The 13515-nt window shown below is 49.8% G+C and overlaps 1 protein-coding gene and 1 pseudogene across 1 annotated transcript; both read left to right on the forward strand.

Annotated features, from left to right (window-relative positions):
• The first annotated feature begins 2545 nt into the window (after positions 1 to 2545).
• LOC124656988 lies at positions 2546 to 8050 on the forward strand (annotated as a pseudogene).
• Positions 8051 to 11086: 3036 nt separating this feature from the next.
• On the forward strand, positions 11087 to 12607 carry LOC124651903 (alpha-amylase isozyme 3B). Its single transcript, XM_047190919.1, has 3 exons — positions 11087 to 11170; positions 11252 to 12190; positions 12326 to 12607. The coding sequence occupies exons 1-3, from the start codon at positions 11087 to 11089 to the stop codon at positions 12605 to 12607; spliced, it is 1305 nt and encodes a 434-aa protein (XP_047046875.1).
• The last annotated feature ends 908 nt before the right edge of the window (positions 12608 to 13515 follow it).

Here is a 13515-nt window from a genome sequence, read left to right on the forward strand (position 1 = left end):
GGATAGCGGTCTATGTACTTTGTCGTAATGCCCCGATTAAATCTCATAGTACTCATCATGATATATGTATGTGCATTGTTATGCCTTCTTTATTTGTCAATTGCCCAAGCTCGTAATTTGTTCACCCAACATCCGTTTATCTTATGGGAGAGACACCACTAGTGAACTCGTGGACCCCTGGTCCTATTCTTTACATCTGAAATACAATCTACTGCAATTGTTCTTTACTCGTTCTTCGCAAACAAACATCATCATCCACACTATACATCTAATCCTTTGTTTACGGCAAGCCGGTGAGATTGACAACCTCAGCTATTACGTTGGGGCAAAGTACTATGATTGTGTTGTGTAGGTTCCACGTTGGCGCCGGAATCCCTGGTGTTGCGCCGCACTACACTCCGCCACCAACAACCTTCAACGTGCTTCTTGGCTCCTACTGGTTCGATAAACCTTGGTTTCTTTCTGAGGGAAAACTTACTGTTGTGCACATCACACCTTCCTCTTGGAGTTCCCAACGGACGTGTGTCTCACGCGCATCAGCTGCCGTGTTCGACGAGGAGGCGGGCTCGCAGACGGCGGTGGCCGCTCAAAAGTGAAGTCTCGGTTGCCGAGGAAGCCCGCGCGTATTCCTCCTCGAATCCTCCTCGGTCTCGCGCCAGTTGTTCCATTGATTGGACTCCATGCCGAAGGCAGGATCACCGCGGAGGTCCGGCGGCAGGTGCTGGCTCGTGATGAGGAACCGGTAAGATAGGCACCCGGCGGCAGCTGAGCCCCAGCCGCCGCCAGGCAGGTGCACCCCCCCCCCAGCGGTGGCACGTCACTTAGTTTGCGTGCAGCACCCGCCCCATATCGACGGGGAGCGGCACCCTGTTCAGCCGCTGATCCTTCTTCACGCCACTGCCGAACGCCTCTGAGTCATGCGTTTTCTTCCCCATGGTGATGCGGCGGCGCGCGGTGGTGAGGACGAGAGCGGAGGTGTCGGTGCTGTGGGCGATGGTAGGGACAATGTCGTTCGCCTTTTAAAGGCCGAACGGGCAGGGGACACAATGCCATTGATGGTGGCGCAGAAGTCCAGCCACCGCCCATCGGTGCGCGTGTAGAGGACGAAGCGGCGGCATTGATGACGAAGGCTGCGATGCATACGCGGAAGCAAAGATCGCCAAAGCGACGGCCGTGGAAGCGATGCGCTCGAAACATGCTTCTAGGTCGCTGTGAGGCGGGCCCGTGGGAAAACCGAGCGGTCATGCGGCGCGACCGCGCATCGTCCGCCGAGACGCAAATATGCGCCGCGTTTGCGTCCCGGTGACGGCCCGGTCACTATGCATCTGACCACTGGGCCTAGTGGAGACACATTTTTCGACCCCACGATCGCAGACAGCTCTCCTCATCCATTTGCGCACACCGTTGGAGATGGCCTAAGTACCTCCTAGTTATAGTTTCTCAGAGAACCCTTGCACTCCAAAAATTGCTCGATGGCGCCCGCATTAGGCAGGCCCTCGTCTGTCCTTTTTTCCTTTCCTGCTTTTTCCCTGTTTTTAAACATATTTTTCAAATTCGAGCAAATTTTAAATATGAGTAAATTTCAAATTCAAGCGAATTTCAAGTTGGAGAAATTTCCAAATTCGAGCAAACTTCAAATTCGAGCAAATTCAAATTCAAGCAATTTTCAAATATGAGAAAATTTCAAAATTTTACATTTTTGTAGTCCAAACTTTTTTAGATATGATTTTTTTTAAAATTCTAAAAAGTTTAAAATCTGAAACATATTTAAACAGTTGCAATTAATAGGAAAAACTGCATATAACCTCTCTGGCCGATTGGGTCGACCCAATAAAAGCGATCCAGGAGCGTGCGCGCATCAATCCCGCATGCACATGAGCAGCATCAATCCCGCTTGCACACGAGCGGGGAGCTCCTATGCAACGCCTATTGTGTCCGCGAGCGCATGGACACACGCAGACATAGCTGTTGGGCCACGGCCCGCTACCGATCGTCGTCTTCCTCCCTATTTTCTCCATTAAACAAAACGCAACTTTATCCTCCCCCTCCCCCGCTGCCACCGCCGGCCAGGCCGCCAGCCGCCGCCGGCACTGCTATCGCGGAGCCTCACCGCTCCTCCCTCCTCCACCACAACCCATCGCCGTCCGGCCTCCCTCTAAATCCCCCTTCCCCAACTTCGAGCGGCACCCTGCACCCCCTCCCAAAACCCCAAGATCTCATCACCGGCGAGCTCCCCGACCTGCAACCCACCCACCCTAAATCCTAAGTTCTCTTCCTCACCTCTGTCGGCGATGCCGCGGCCAGCAGCATCGTCTTCGTCGGCGACGAGCTCCTCTCGATGGTCGATCTTGGCGTCATCTTCCTCCTTCCGTCAACCCCGTCGCTAACTAGGTGGGCTGGTCCGTTGCGTCGGTCGACACAGGCATTTCCACGCTAACAGACGCAGCGGGCGTCAAATAGGATTTCCCGTGAGCGGGGTATAGGATTTCCCGAAGCAAACGTTGGATGCAGAACGTATGGATGGATAAGAGGCCTAAGTCAGTCAATGCCTTCTCTTTTATTAAAACGTCATCCAATCTCAGCCCATTATAAAAACCGGTACCGGTTACTGGGCCGCACGAGATGCTGCCGGTCTAGAAAACCTTTTCGCGTTGTCGAGAAGCCTCCACAAAACCTCTCGCGGTCGCTCCCCCCCTCGCTCCCACGCTGCGCAGTTAGGGTAGGCGATCGCCGGCGGCGAATCGCGAGCGCGAGGAGGAGAATCTGGCCGCGGGAAGCGCCCGCTCGCGGACGAGTCGCTCCTGAGCTCGCCAGCTACGCGGACGAGGAGGAGGTGGCGGAAGAGCCGAGGGGGCACGCGGACAGGCGGCCCCGCGAAGAGGAGGATGGACTGCCCTTACCTCGACACCGTGAATCGACAGGTATAACAAATTTTTTTGTGTACTGGATTTTTGGATGGTGTTCGATTGCCTGCCGTTTGGTGCGGATAGGGTTGGTCTCAGTAGGTCATGGTGCAGCTCAAAAAAAAAAAGTAGGTCATGGTGGGTTTTTTTCACAGCTGAAGAATCACCTGAGATCTGCCAAATGCGCTTACAGTAGCTTAACTATTTGTCGCTGATATGATGCGACTTTATCCTGCTGAAGAACATGTAGACCTGGAACTTAGATTTAAGCATTTAATTTTATCGTACTACTGAATTCTAATACCGAGTAGATTAGTTGTATGGTATATATAACAGCTAAGCATGTTCACTTAAGAAGCAATGTAGATTGTATTGGTATGCTAGTGATTTGTATGCTATAAGAAGGAAGATAGACTTCTGCTCAAATAATTCTGAGGGGATTTTTTACCCTAGTGATTCATGAATCCTGATGCCATGCTTCTACATGTGTTCAAGAAATTATTCACCCCACTTGATCACTGTTTTCTAATCAAGAATAGCAAATACATGTAGCCAACTTATGTTTTTTGACAAAAGAAAGTGAAAGATTTTAAATGCGGACCCCACAAGTGCCTGATTTCTGATTTTGTTAATTTCCTTTGATTACTTGGGTGTAGCATATGAACTACAAAAGCCATGATTTGGTATGTGGACAAATCTGCATAGTCGTTTGGTAAATATGCTATTATATACAACATACAAACTCCTGACAGATCGTTAACTCTGTCCTACATAAATTGTTTTTATGATAGGATCCCTAGCATAGCATGATACACTGTGCAGGTTAATTAATATATTAGATAACTTTCAACCTATACACTTTGCGCATATGTGTTATTTATATTCCTTCTTTCGCCATTTTGCATGCTCTCATGGTTGTTGATGCCTGGGTATATTTTGTTCTACTTTGTAGGTCCTTAATTTCGACTTTGAAAAGTTCTGCTCAATCTCCTTATCAAATTTGAATGTGTATGCATGCCTAGTTTGTGGGAAGTATTACCAAGGAAGAGGGCTAAAATCATATGCATATACCCACGGCCTTGAGGCAGGCCACCATGTGTTCATTAACCTTCAAACTGAGAAAGTTTATTGTCTTCCTGATGGATATGAGATTAACGATCCATCACTAGATGATATTCGACATGTTCTCAATCCAAGGTGACCATTTGCTGTTTCTGACATTATATTCCAAAGGCCACTTGCTTATTGTTGCCTTTGTTGATAACTGGTAATAAGCTTTACGTTTCACTGATTAGTATGATGTGGCAGGTTCACAAGAGAGCTGGTTCTAAATCTTGATAAGAACAGGCAGTGGTCAAGGGCTCTGGATGGCTCCAATTATCTACCTGGAATGGTACGTACTTTGAAACTAACTGATGGTTTGTTTTCTGTTGTTGCGCTGTCGCAAAACATGAATGTTATTGCTCTAAATATTATTGCTGTGGATGTTTTCCGTAATAGCAAAATGTAAGCGCATTGGGGAAATTTCATAAAAAATTGTAATGGAAGCCTAGAATTATCTTGTCTTGAATAGAAACAAATTCACATTGTGTCATTAATTTTTTATTCGATATCTGATTTTTCATGGGTTTTCATCAAATTATCATGGAGTCATGTTATATAAATGCCACGGTGTAACCTTACCTTGATTTCACTTGAATCTAAGGAAATTTGTAAGCAGTTGGGCAATTGTGACTTCAGAGTTAGTGTTGACGCCTTTTATCATCTGCTATTAATCGCCTTTCTGATGATTTTTGCAGGTTGGTCTTAACAACATTAAGGAGACTGACTTTGTGAACGTCACCATACAATCATTAATGCGAATTACTCCTTTCAGAAATTTCTTTCTTATACCTGAAAATTACCAGCATAGCAAATCTCCACTAGTTCATCGCTTTGGAGAACTAACTCGCAAGATTTGGCATGCTAGGAACTTCAAGGGCCAAATTAGTCCACATGAGTTCCTTCAAGCAGTTATGAAGGCCAGCGAAAAGAGGTTTCAGATTGGTGTCCAGTCTGATCCAGTCGAATTTATGTCATGGCTCTTGAACACACTGCATGCCAAGCTAAGAAGTTGCAAGAAGAAAAATTGGAGCATCATATATGATTGCTTTCAGGTTAGTTTCTTAAGTATCAACAGTGTAATTGATAAAACTTGTGGTAGCTTATCTGGTTACACTTGTTTTTGGTAGGGAGAACTTGAAGTTGTAAAGGATATTCACAGGCATCATATATTGGGAGATCAGCAGAATGGTGAGGCAGGTTCACAGATTGAAACAACAATCAACGGTTTGGACACGGAAACTTCTAGGGTCCCATTCTTAATGCTCAGTCTTGATCTTCCACCTCCACCTCTTTTCAAAGATGCTATGGAGAAAAATATTATTCCACAGGTTTGTTTTCCAGTCTTATGACATTTGCTGGAATTGCATGACATGTGTTAAGTTTTATACGTAAACAGGTGCTAAACTAGTAAGATATATAGCATACGACGATTTTTTTTCTGGTTGTACATTAAGAACCAACTGAGTTATTCAGTTATCTAGAACACTGAATAACTGATACATCAGCAAGACTTGATTCCCTGTAGTCCAGCTGCTAGACTTGAGTCTTGAGGTCTTCTCTCTCAATTTTTATGTTCCCTATGTAAGACTACTTTTTTTTCAAGTTTTGCTGCCTAGAGCTCCAGACTTCACCTGGCGGTAGGCCTATCTTCTACTCCCTCTGTTCCAATGAATAAGGTTTATTATTTTTGAAAAGTCAAACAAAGTAAAGTTTGACCAAATTTTAAGAAAAACTATCAACACCTAGGATATTATGTAGATATCATATGGAAATATATTTCATGACATATCCGACGATATTGATTTTCTATATTACACGTTAATGATTTTTTCTATAAACTTGGTCAAACTTTGCATACTTTGAGCTTTCATAGCTGTAGATTAGTTTTTCTTAATGTTCGTTCAAACTTTGCATACTTTGACCTTTCATAGCTGTAGATAGTGTTTTCTTAATGTTTGGTCAAACTTTGCTTGTCTTGACTGCAATAGCTAGCACAACCTGAATTACTAAATTGGTTATGAACAGAAAAAGCAGAACTGGTTAGTCCGTGCTTCCGTTGTTAGAACTCATGAAAAGATGCCCATATACCGGTAAAGACGGTCTGGGACTCGAGGTATTTGCGGAACTCCTCGCAGCTGACGAGGAAGAAGTTGTAAGGGCGGTCTCCCAAACAGCGCGTCCTCCGGGTTCTCGTCAATGGCCGGGCACATGAAAAATTACAGGTTTCCATGGAGGAGCTCTGTACCGAGGACTGCAATCGTTCTCTTCCTCCGAGAGCCAACTCCTCTTCTTCCGAGCGCAGCCACCAACAATGTACTGTTGAGGCATTTAGATAGAAGCCCTAGACTGCAGCAGGTCCTTGATCTGTTGGTCATTGCTTGAAATATGTCATCCCCGCAATCCTGCCCCTTGCACTTGGGCCGTGTGGTGGCCTGCACCACCTTTTCCATCTCCTGGCAGGCTTCCTCCCTCTTCTGCCGAGTCTCTGTCCTGGTTAATTCAATCTATTGGAAACTCTCCTTGTACTCCTGACCCTCCATAGAAACATCAAAGCATCACACAAATCCGGACACGCCCTCGGCTCGGACCGCGCGCTCTCTAAGGCCACATCCCCGCTGCGTCCTGGCTGGCCTGCCGCATCCATCATCGAGGAAGGAGCTTTTCTCGATTCAAGCATATCGGTGGAGGGGATCAACTGTGGGGACACCGGTTAGGCCTGGGATTGGCGAATTTAGTGGAAGATGCGAGGACGTTTGCTTAGCCATGGAGTTTGACGAGTGGGGAGATAAGAAGGGGGAGTCGTGCGGCCGTGCCTGGCTGGATTGTGTGTCCGGGTTATTTCTGGGAACGCCTTTTTCTGCCTGGCGCGGTTCAGAGGGAGGTCGCCAATTTTTTTCCGTGTGGGAGGGGAGACGTGTAACGTACCAACCACCCACCAGGGACACCACCGCTAGCGCTCTCATGCTAGTACTCTCATACTAGTAGAGATTAGTTGTACAATTTCATCTGCTTCTTTCTACCTTGCCATTTGCAAGGGTGTGTCCACAAGTTCTTTTGCTCGTATATTGGCGTTCAAGTTTTCCTGTGTCTCACCATTTTACGAGTTGCATGGAGGTTGTGTATTTCATGGAGTCTCTTTTGGATGTAGCTATATGTTGATGGGTCTCACATGCTGGGTAAATTAAGCATCTGGGGCAACTTCAGCGCTTATTGACATGACTCTTTGCCTAAACAGTGTGAATCTAGGTCCAGACTTCTTGAAGGAATATATGGTTCACACTCACTGAAGAAATATATTTTATACACCTCATGAAATTACAATTCTTTTAACATTGAAACTTGTGTTTTAGCTCTCTGTATCTTGGTAATTGGTACTAATTCAAACACTTGCTTGGTGTTCAGGTACCGCTGTTTAATATACTGAAGAAGTTTGATGGCGAGGCAGTTACAGAGGTGGTGCGGCCATCTATTTCTCGGGTGAGGTACCGAGTCATGCGACTTCCAAAGTATATGATCTTTCACATGCGGCGGTTTACCAAAAATACCTTCTTTGTAGAGAAAAACCCTACACTAGGTAAGTTTCATGTTTTCTTGATTGAATATGCATATAAAGATCCCCGTGGTAACTCACCAATCGTAAGAGCATTTGGTTGTGCCGTGTAACAGTAAATTTTCCTGTGAAGAACTTGGAGTTGAAGGATTACATTCCACTGCCTAAGCCAATAGAGAATGAGAAGCTCCTCTCAAAGTATGATCTGGTAGCCAACATTGTACACGATGGAAAACCGGGAGAAGGATGCCACAGAGTATTTGTGCAGCGGAAATCGGAAGAGGCATGGTATGTGTTGTTTAACTCATTCATTGCACATATATTTCCGAGCCTCAGCATGGAACCTGGTAAATCATTTGAGAAACTTTTTACCTCAGGTACGAGATGCAGGATCTCCATGTCATCGAGACCCTTCCACAGATGGTAGCTCTCTCGGAAGCCTACATGCAGATATATGAGCAACACGAATGAGGGATGCAGACGGTGAATGGTGATCATCATGTAGCCTTCCTCACCCAGTTTTTTCCCGCTTACAACAGATGATATTTCACAAGCTAATTTATATGTATCGATCAATTTTTAGAGCGCACGAGTGTTTTCTGACCGAGGAACTATATACTTAGATCTACGTTGCAAAGAGATTCCAGGAGCTAGCAGTTGTAAAATGTAAAAAAAAGGTACCCACACTTCTCGAATTTTTGCTTAAAGAGCATTGTTTTTTCTACTATAGAAAATGAAATAAAAAGAGTGTCCAGGCGAGTGATATCATGCATCTTTGTTGTGAATTTGTGTGTTGGTACCATCCAGACATAGGTAGTGTAATTGGTCAGAAGGTTTTCAGCTATACTTATGCAATATACGGTCTTTAGAGCATCTATTCAAGATGATGTATAAATTATACATCACCAAAAAGTGGAATATAGGTCACCTGTGCAGTTCTTGGTTTACAACATGATGTAAAATAGGGCACCGAACTAGAACATATGGCTGACGTCAGTGGGATGTGAGCACGATGTCAACATTGTGTCTGCTCTTCGATTGAGCACGCGCTCGACAAAAGAGAGTGAGCAGGGACAAAAGAGAGTGAGCAGGGACACGGGTGGTTTAAGTTCAACGCAGGGCTTCGTGACGAACCAAATAGTGGCAGCGCCGACATATTTGTCGCTAGAAGGGCTCCAGCGACGAGCTTCAGCGCACAATAGGTCTTGTTGGGATGGTGACTTAGAGCGAGATTGAGGGGGAAAAGGGTCCACGAGGACCACGAGGACCGCAAGCGCACCCTAAGCGTGTGTGGATGGACGGCGGCCGGATTTCAAAACAACGGCGACACAGGCGAAGAACTAGGCCATGAGTGTAATACTGAACCTTGTGTACTTTTTCCCGTACTTTTAGTTTAATAAAATTAGCCGTGTGATCTATTGATGCAGAGGCTGGGGCGATGCTCCCATATCTAAAAAAAAAAGGCGAAGAACTAGGGTGCCCCGCGTCGATTCCTTTGAGTGGGCAGCACAGTGTGTCGATGCGGAGCTCCCGGTCACCAAGTTGACGATGGAGCTGGATGGAGGCGAGTGGATCGACGAAAACGGTCACAGATGCGGGGAACATTTGGCGTGGCGGTTGGGCTGCACGCAGGGTGGGTGGGATTTGTTTTACGTCACCTAGGTGGTGATGTATATTTGCATCACTTACCTAAATATGCATCACATGATGTGAAAAATGTACATCAATTTAGTTTTTACATCACCGCCTTATTGTACATCTTCTGTTACGTTAGAGATGCTCTTAGTTGTTAGGGCAACTACAACTGTGCCTCGCAAACGGATAGTGGCCATCCGAATTGGTCTGACTAGCCGGGGGCAAGGCCCAACGAGGCATCTCAAATGGACCGCGTGGTCGAACCTATCCCGTTCAGCCCCCATTTTCGGCCCAAACCTCCATTTCTAGCCCAAATTTGGGCTGGCTTTGTGGTGGCCACGGATAGCGCGTGCGTCCGCGTGTGTCCTCCCTTCATCTTCACAGGCCCACGCATTAGCGACGGAGGGGGAGGAACCGACGCAGTCCACCCACCTCTTCGCCCTGGCGATGGGCAACCGGTGGTTCCTCCCGACCGCAGCGACCACGAGGCGGGCTCCTCATCTGGTGGCCGCCATTGTTTCTTCCATGTGCCGCCACAACGACCACCTCCCGCACCATGATCCGAGCGGCTCGTGTAAGCTTAGCCAGCTACAGACATGTCCAGATGTCCACCTGCCACATTGGTGGCATTTGAACCGGGCACCCTGTGTCGGTCATCTCGACGAGCCACCCAAGCTGGCTTGCAGCCGAGAGATCCTCCGGCGTCGGGCCTTTCTCCTGCCAGATCTGCTTCGTGGATTCATCGTTGTGGGCGATGTGCTTCAAGGCCGAGCATGTCACTTAGCATCAAACCATCGAGGCCTACTTGGAGGTCTGCAAGTGCTATGAGGAGGATGAGGTGGAGCATATGCCAACGGTGAAGGAGGAGGAGCAGAACAACCGCCGGCAATGAGGAGGTGTGGGTGGAGTACATATCCCCACCCTAGAGCGCAGGCAGTTGGCTGGTCGCAGTACCACGGTGCGTTCACCCAGTACGTGGACCCGCCATAGCCGCTGCTGCCACCGTCGGAGGACGAGCTGGCAGTGGAGGACTTGCCAGAGGATGAGGAGGCGCCAATGGAGGAGGTACCTCCAACGACCGAGGAAGAGGAGTTCAGTGCGTTAGCGAGCTCTCCAGGCAGGGAAGCTGGCGAATGGGGTTGGCCTCGACGAGGCCATCTAGTATACTACGATGTAGGCTGCGGCACCACTGGCCACTCCAGGGCTGCTCCCACCTCCACCGCCGGCAGATAATGTCTGGCCGCCACTGCACGACGAAGACAAGGACCTCCACCAGCCGGCATCGCCTCCACTGCCGCAGATGCCGTTAATATGTTTTTTTTTTCCTTTTTCAAAGTTAACCTTTGTGGCCCAATATATGTATATATCAAGTTGACTGTTTTTTGTACTTCTATTTATTTGCGCGAACTACCCTTGGGTGCACAGCCACCCCAAAACATGCATGGGCTGTGACGTGTCCACGAGTCGTCTCAAACGGACCATTTTAAACATTTTGGTCCTTGCTCTCCGTCAGTTTCATTGATGTTTCTTGAAGATATAAAAATCCCAGTCGGATGAAAGTCACAAAACACACTGCCGCACGAACGTACCTAAAAGGTGTCCCTTGTAACGGAAAACCCATACTCTGTTCGCTGCGTCCTTTGCGCGCAACACGCAATCCGAGCCTACCACGCTGCCCTTTCTATCCATTTCGTAATGAATGAGCCGGGTCGCAGCACCATGGAGATAAGCCGTTGCTCTTCTCGTTTGGAGCAACGGAACCTATCCATTCGATCGACCCACTGGCCCAAAAGTGCCCGCCGGGCTGCGCCTATAAATTCTCATGCACGGTCGATCATGGCAATCCACACCACAGCTCAAACAGCAGATCGTTAGCAAGAGCCAGAGAGTAGCAATGGGGAAGCACTCGGCCAGCCTCTTGCTCATTGTGTTGCTTTGCCTGGGATCCTGCTTGGCCCAAGCACAGATCCTCTTCCAGGCACGCGACCATCCACACCTTGGTCTGAGATCATACCTGTGGATCCAAGATTCTAATTTCTAAATGTGTATATGCATGCAGGGGTTTAATTGGGAGTCGTGGAAGAAGCAAGGCGGGTGGTACAACTTCCTGGAAGGGCACGTGAACGACATCGCCGCCTCCGGTGCCACGCACGTCTGGCTCCCGCCGCCGTCGCACTCTGTGGCACCGCAGGGGTACATGCCTGGCCGGCTCTACGACCTCAACGCCTCCAAGTACGGCACCGCGGCGGAGCTCAAGTCGCTCATCGCTGCCTTCAGCGCCAAGGGTGTCCAGTGCGTTGCTGACATCGTTATCAACCACCGGTGCGCCGACTACAAGGACAGCCGTGGCATCTACTGCGTCTTCGAGGGTGGCACGGCCGACAGCCGCCTCGACTGGGGCCCCGACATGGTCTGCAGCGATGACACGCAGTACTCCAACGGCCGCGGCCACCGTGACACGGGCGCGGGCTTTGCTGCCGCCCCGGACATCGACCACCTCAACGCGCGCGTCCAGCAGGAGCTCTCTGACTGGCTCAACTGGCTCAAGTCTGACCTCGGCTTCGCCGGATGGCGCCTCGACTTCGCCAAGGGGTACTCGGCCGACGTCGCCAAGGTCTACGTGGACAACACCAAGCCGACCTTCGTGGTGGCGGAGATATGGAGCAATCTGCGCTACGACGGCAACGGCGAGCCGTCGCGCAACCAGGACGTGGACAGGCAGGAGCTGGTGAACTGGGCGCAGACCGTGGGCGGGCCGGCCTCGGCGTTTGACTTCACCACCAAGGGCGAGCTGCAGGCGGCGGTGCAGGGCGAGCTGTGGCGGATGAAGGACGGCAGCGGCAAGGCTCCCGGGATGATCGGGTGGATGCCGGAGAGGGCCGTTACCTTCGTCGACAACCACGACACTGGCTCCACCCAGAACTCATGGCCCTTCCCCTCTGACAAGGTTATGCAGGGTTACGCCTACATTCTAACCCACCCAGGAGTTCCATGCATTGTAAGTACTCCACTAGCTCCAGCCGCTCCAGTGCTCCACCATAGCCTAGGCCCGTCAATATCAAACACAACTTCCACAATACATTTTCTGCTGGCTATGCGAATTATAACATTCATTCACTGAGTGTGCATGCAGTTCTACGACCACGTCTTCGACTGGAACCTGAAGCAGGAGATCAGCGCACTGGCTGCGGTCAGGTCGAGAAACGGGATTCATCCTGGAAGCAAGCTGAATATCCTCGCTGCCGAGGGAGATTTGTATGTGGCGATGATTGATGACAAAGTTATCACAAAGATCGGGTCACGGTACGATCTCGGGACCTTGATCCCGTCGGACTTCCATGCCGTCGCGCATGGGAACAACTACTGCGTCTGGGAGAAGAGTGGCCTCAGAGTGCCAGCGGGGCGGCATCACTAGCTTTATCCTAGCTAGGCCGGCCTCTCACCGATTTTTTTTTTCTGGACTATTTTATGCCTGGAACAAGGAATCCAAATGAGACTAAATAAGGGGAATACGATTGTAATATTAAGCTTTTTTTTCCTTAAGCAAAATGCACGATTCATGGATTTGCAACTTCTGTCTCCGCTGAGTGAGTGCTAGTGTTAGAGCATGTCCAGTCGCGTCCCCCAAACCGTCCCCCAAAGGGATTTGGAGCGCGCCGGACAAAAAATCGTTCCCAGCCGCACGCCCCAAAGGCCTTTTTTGTCCGGCGCGGCCCGATACGGTGTCCGGCGTCCCGAGCCCGTTCCCGTCCCACAGGGGACGCACCGGGCACGCCGGACACAACGAAATGAGAGGCGAGGAGGCGCGGGGCCGACCCGTCGGCCGGCTCGGACGCTCAACCGCCACATACGTAGCGACGGTGCAGTTGACAGGAAGCGGAACCGTCGCATTGGCAACCGCGTCGACGACGCGCCAACCCCGCCGGAATGAAGCGCCGACTCCTCGGAAGAGCAACCGCTGCTCTCTTCGACTTCTGCGCCGCCGTTCATCCGCGCTCAATAAGACCCGTACGTACGCCGTCATTCATCCAAACCTCCATCCGACACCTCCAGCGACGATGAGCTACATCTCCCAGCCTCCCGTCCGACACCTCCGAGCCGAGGGAAAGCCCGCCGGCTGGCGCCATTGGTGGGACAAAGACAGGACGCCGAGCAGCGGCGACGATTCCCCGCCGCCGCCTGACAGCGAGGACGAATGGCTGGGCTGGGAGGAGGAGGAAGAAGAGAGCGAGGCCGCGGCGGCGGCGGTGGCCCGTGCGAAGGCGAAGGCGGCCAAGGCGAAGGCTGCCAAGGACAGGGCCGCCAAGGCCAAGGCCAAGGCCA

The sequence above is a fragment of the Lolium rigidum genome, chromosome 5 (genome assembly GCF_022539505.1).
Source record: "Lolium rigidum isolate FL_2022 chromosome 5, APGP_CSIRO_Lrig_0.1, whole genome shotgun sequence".
Classification (NCBI taxonomy): domain Eukaryota; kingdom Viridiplantae; phylum Streptophyta; class Magnoliopsida; order Poales; family Poaceae; genus Lolium; species Lolium rigidum.

What these genes read in the sequence shown, in the direction of transcription:
- LOC124651903 (XM_047190919.1), top strand. Translation starts at nt 11,087, where the DNA reads ATGGGGAAGCACTCGGCCAGCCTCTTGCTCATTGTGTTGCTTTGCCTG. An exon ending in AAGCACAGATCCTCTTCCAG is followed by an intron (nt 11,171 to 11,251) that starts GCACGCGACCAT and finishes ATATGCATGCAG; the next exon opens with GGGTTTAATTGGGAGTCGTG. An exon ending in ACCCAGGAGTTCCATGCATT is followed by an intron (nt 12,191 to 12,325) that starts GTAAGTACTCCA and finishes GTGTGCATGCAG; the next exon opens with TTCTACGACCACGTCTTCGA.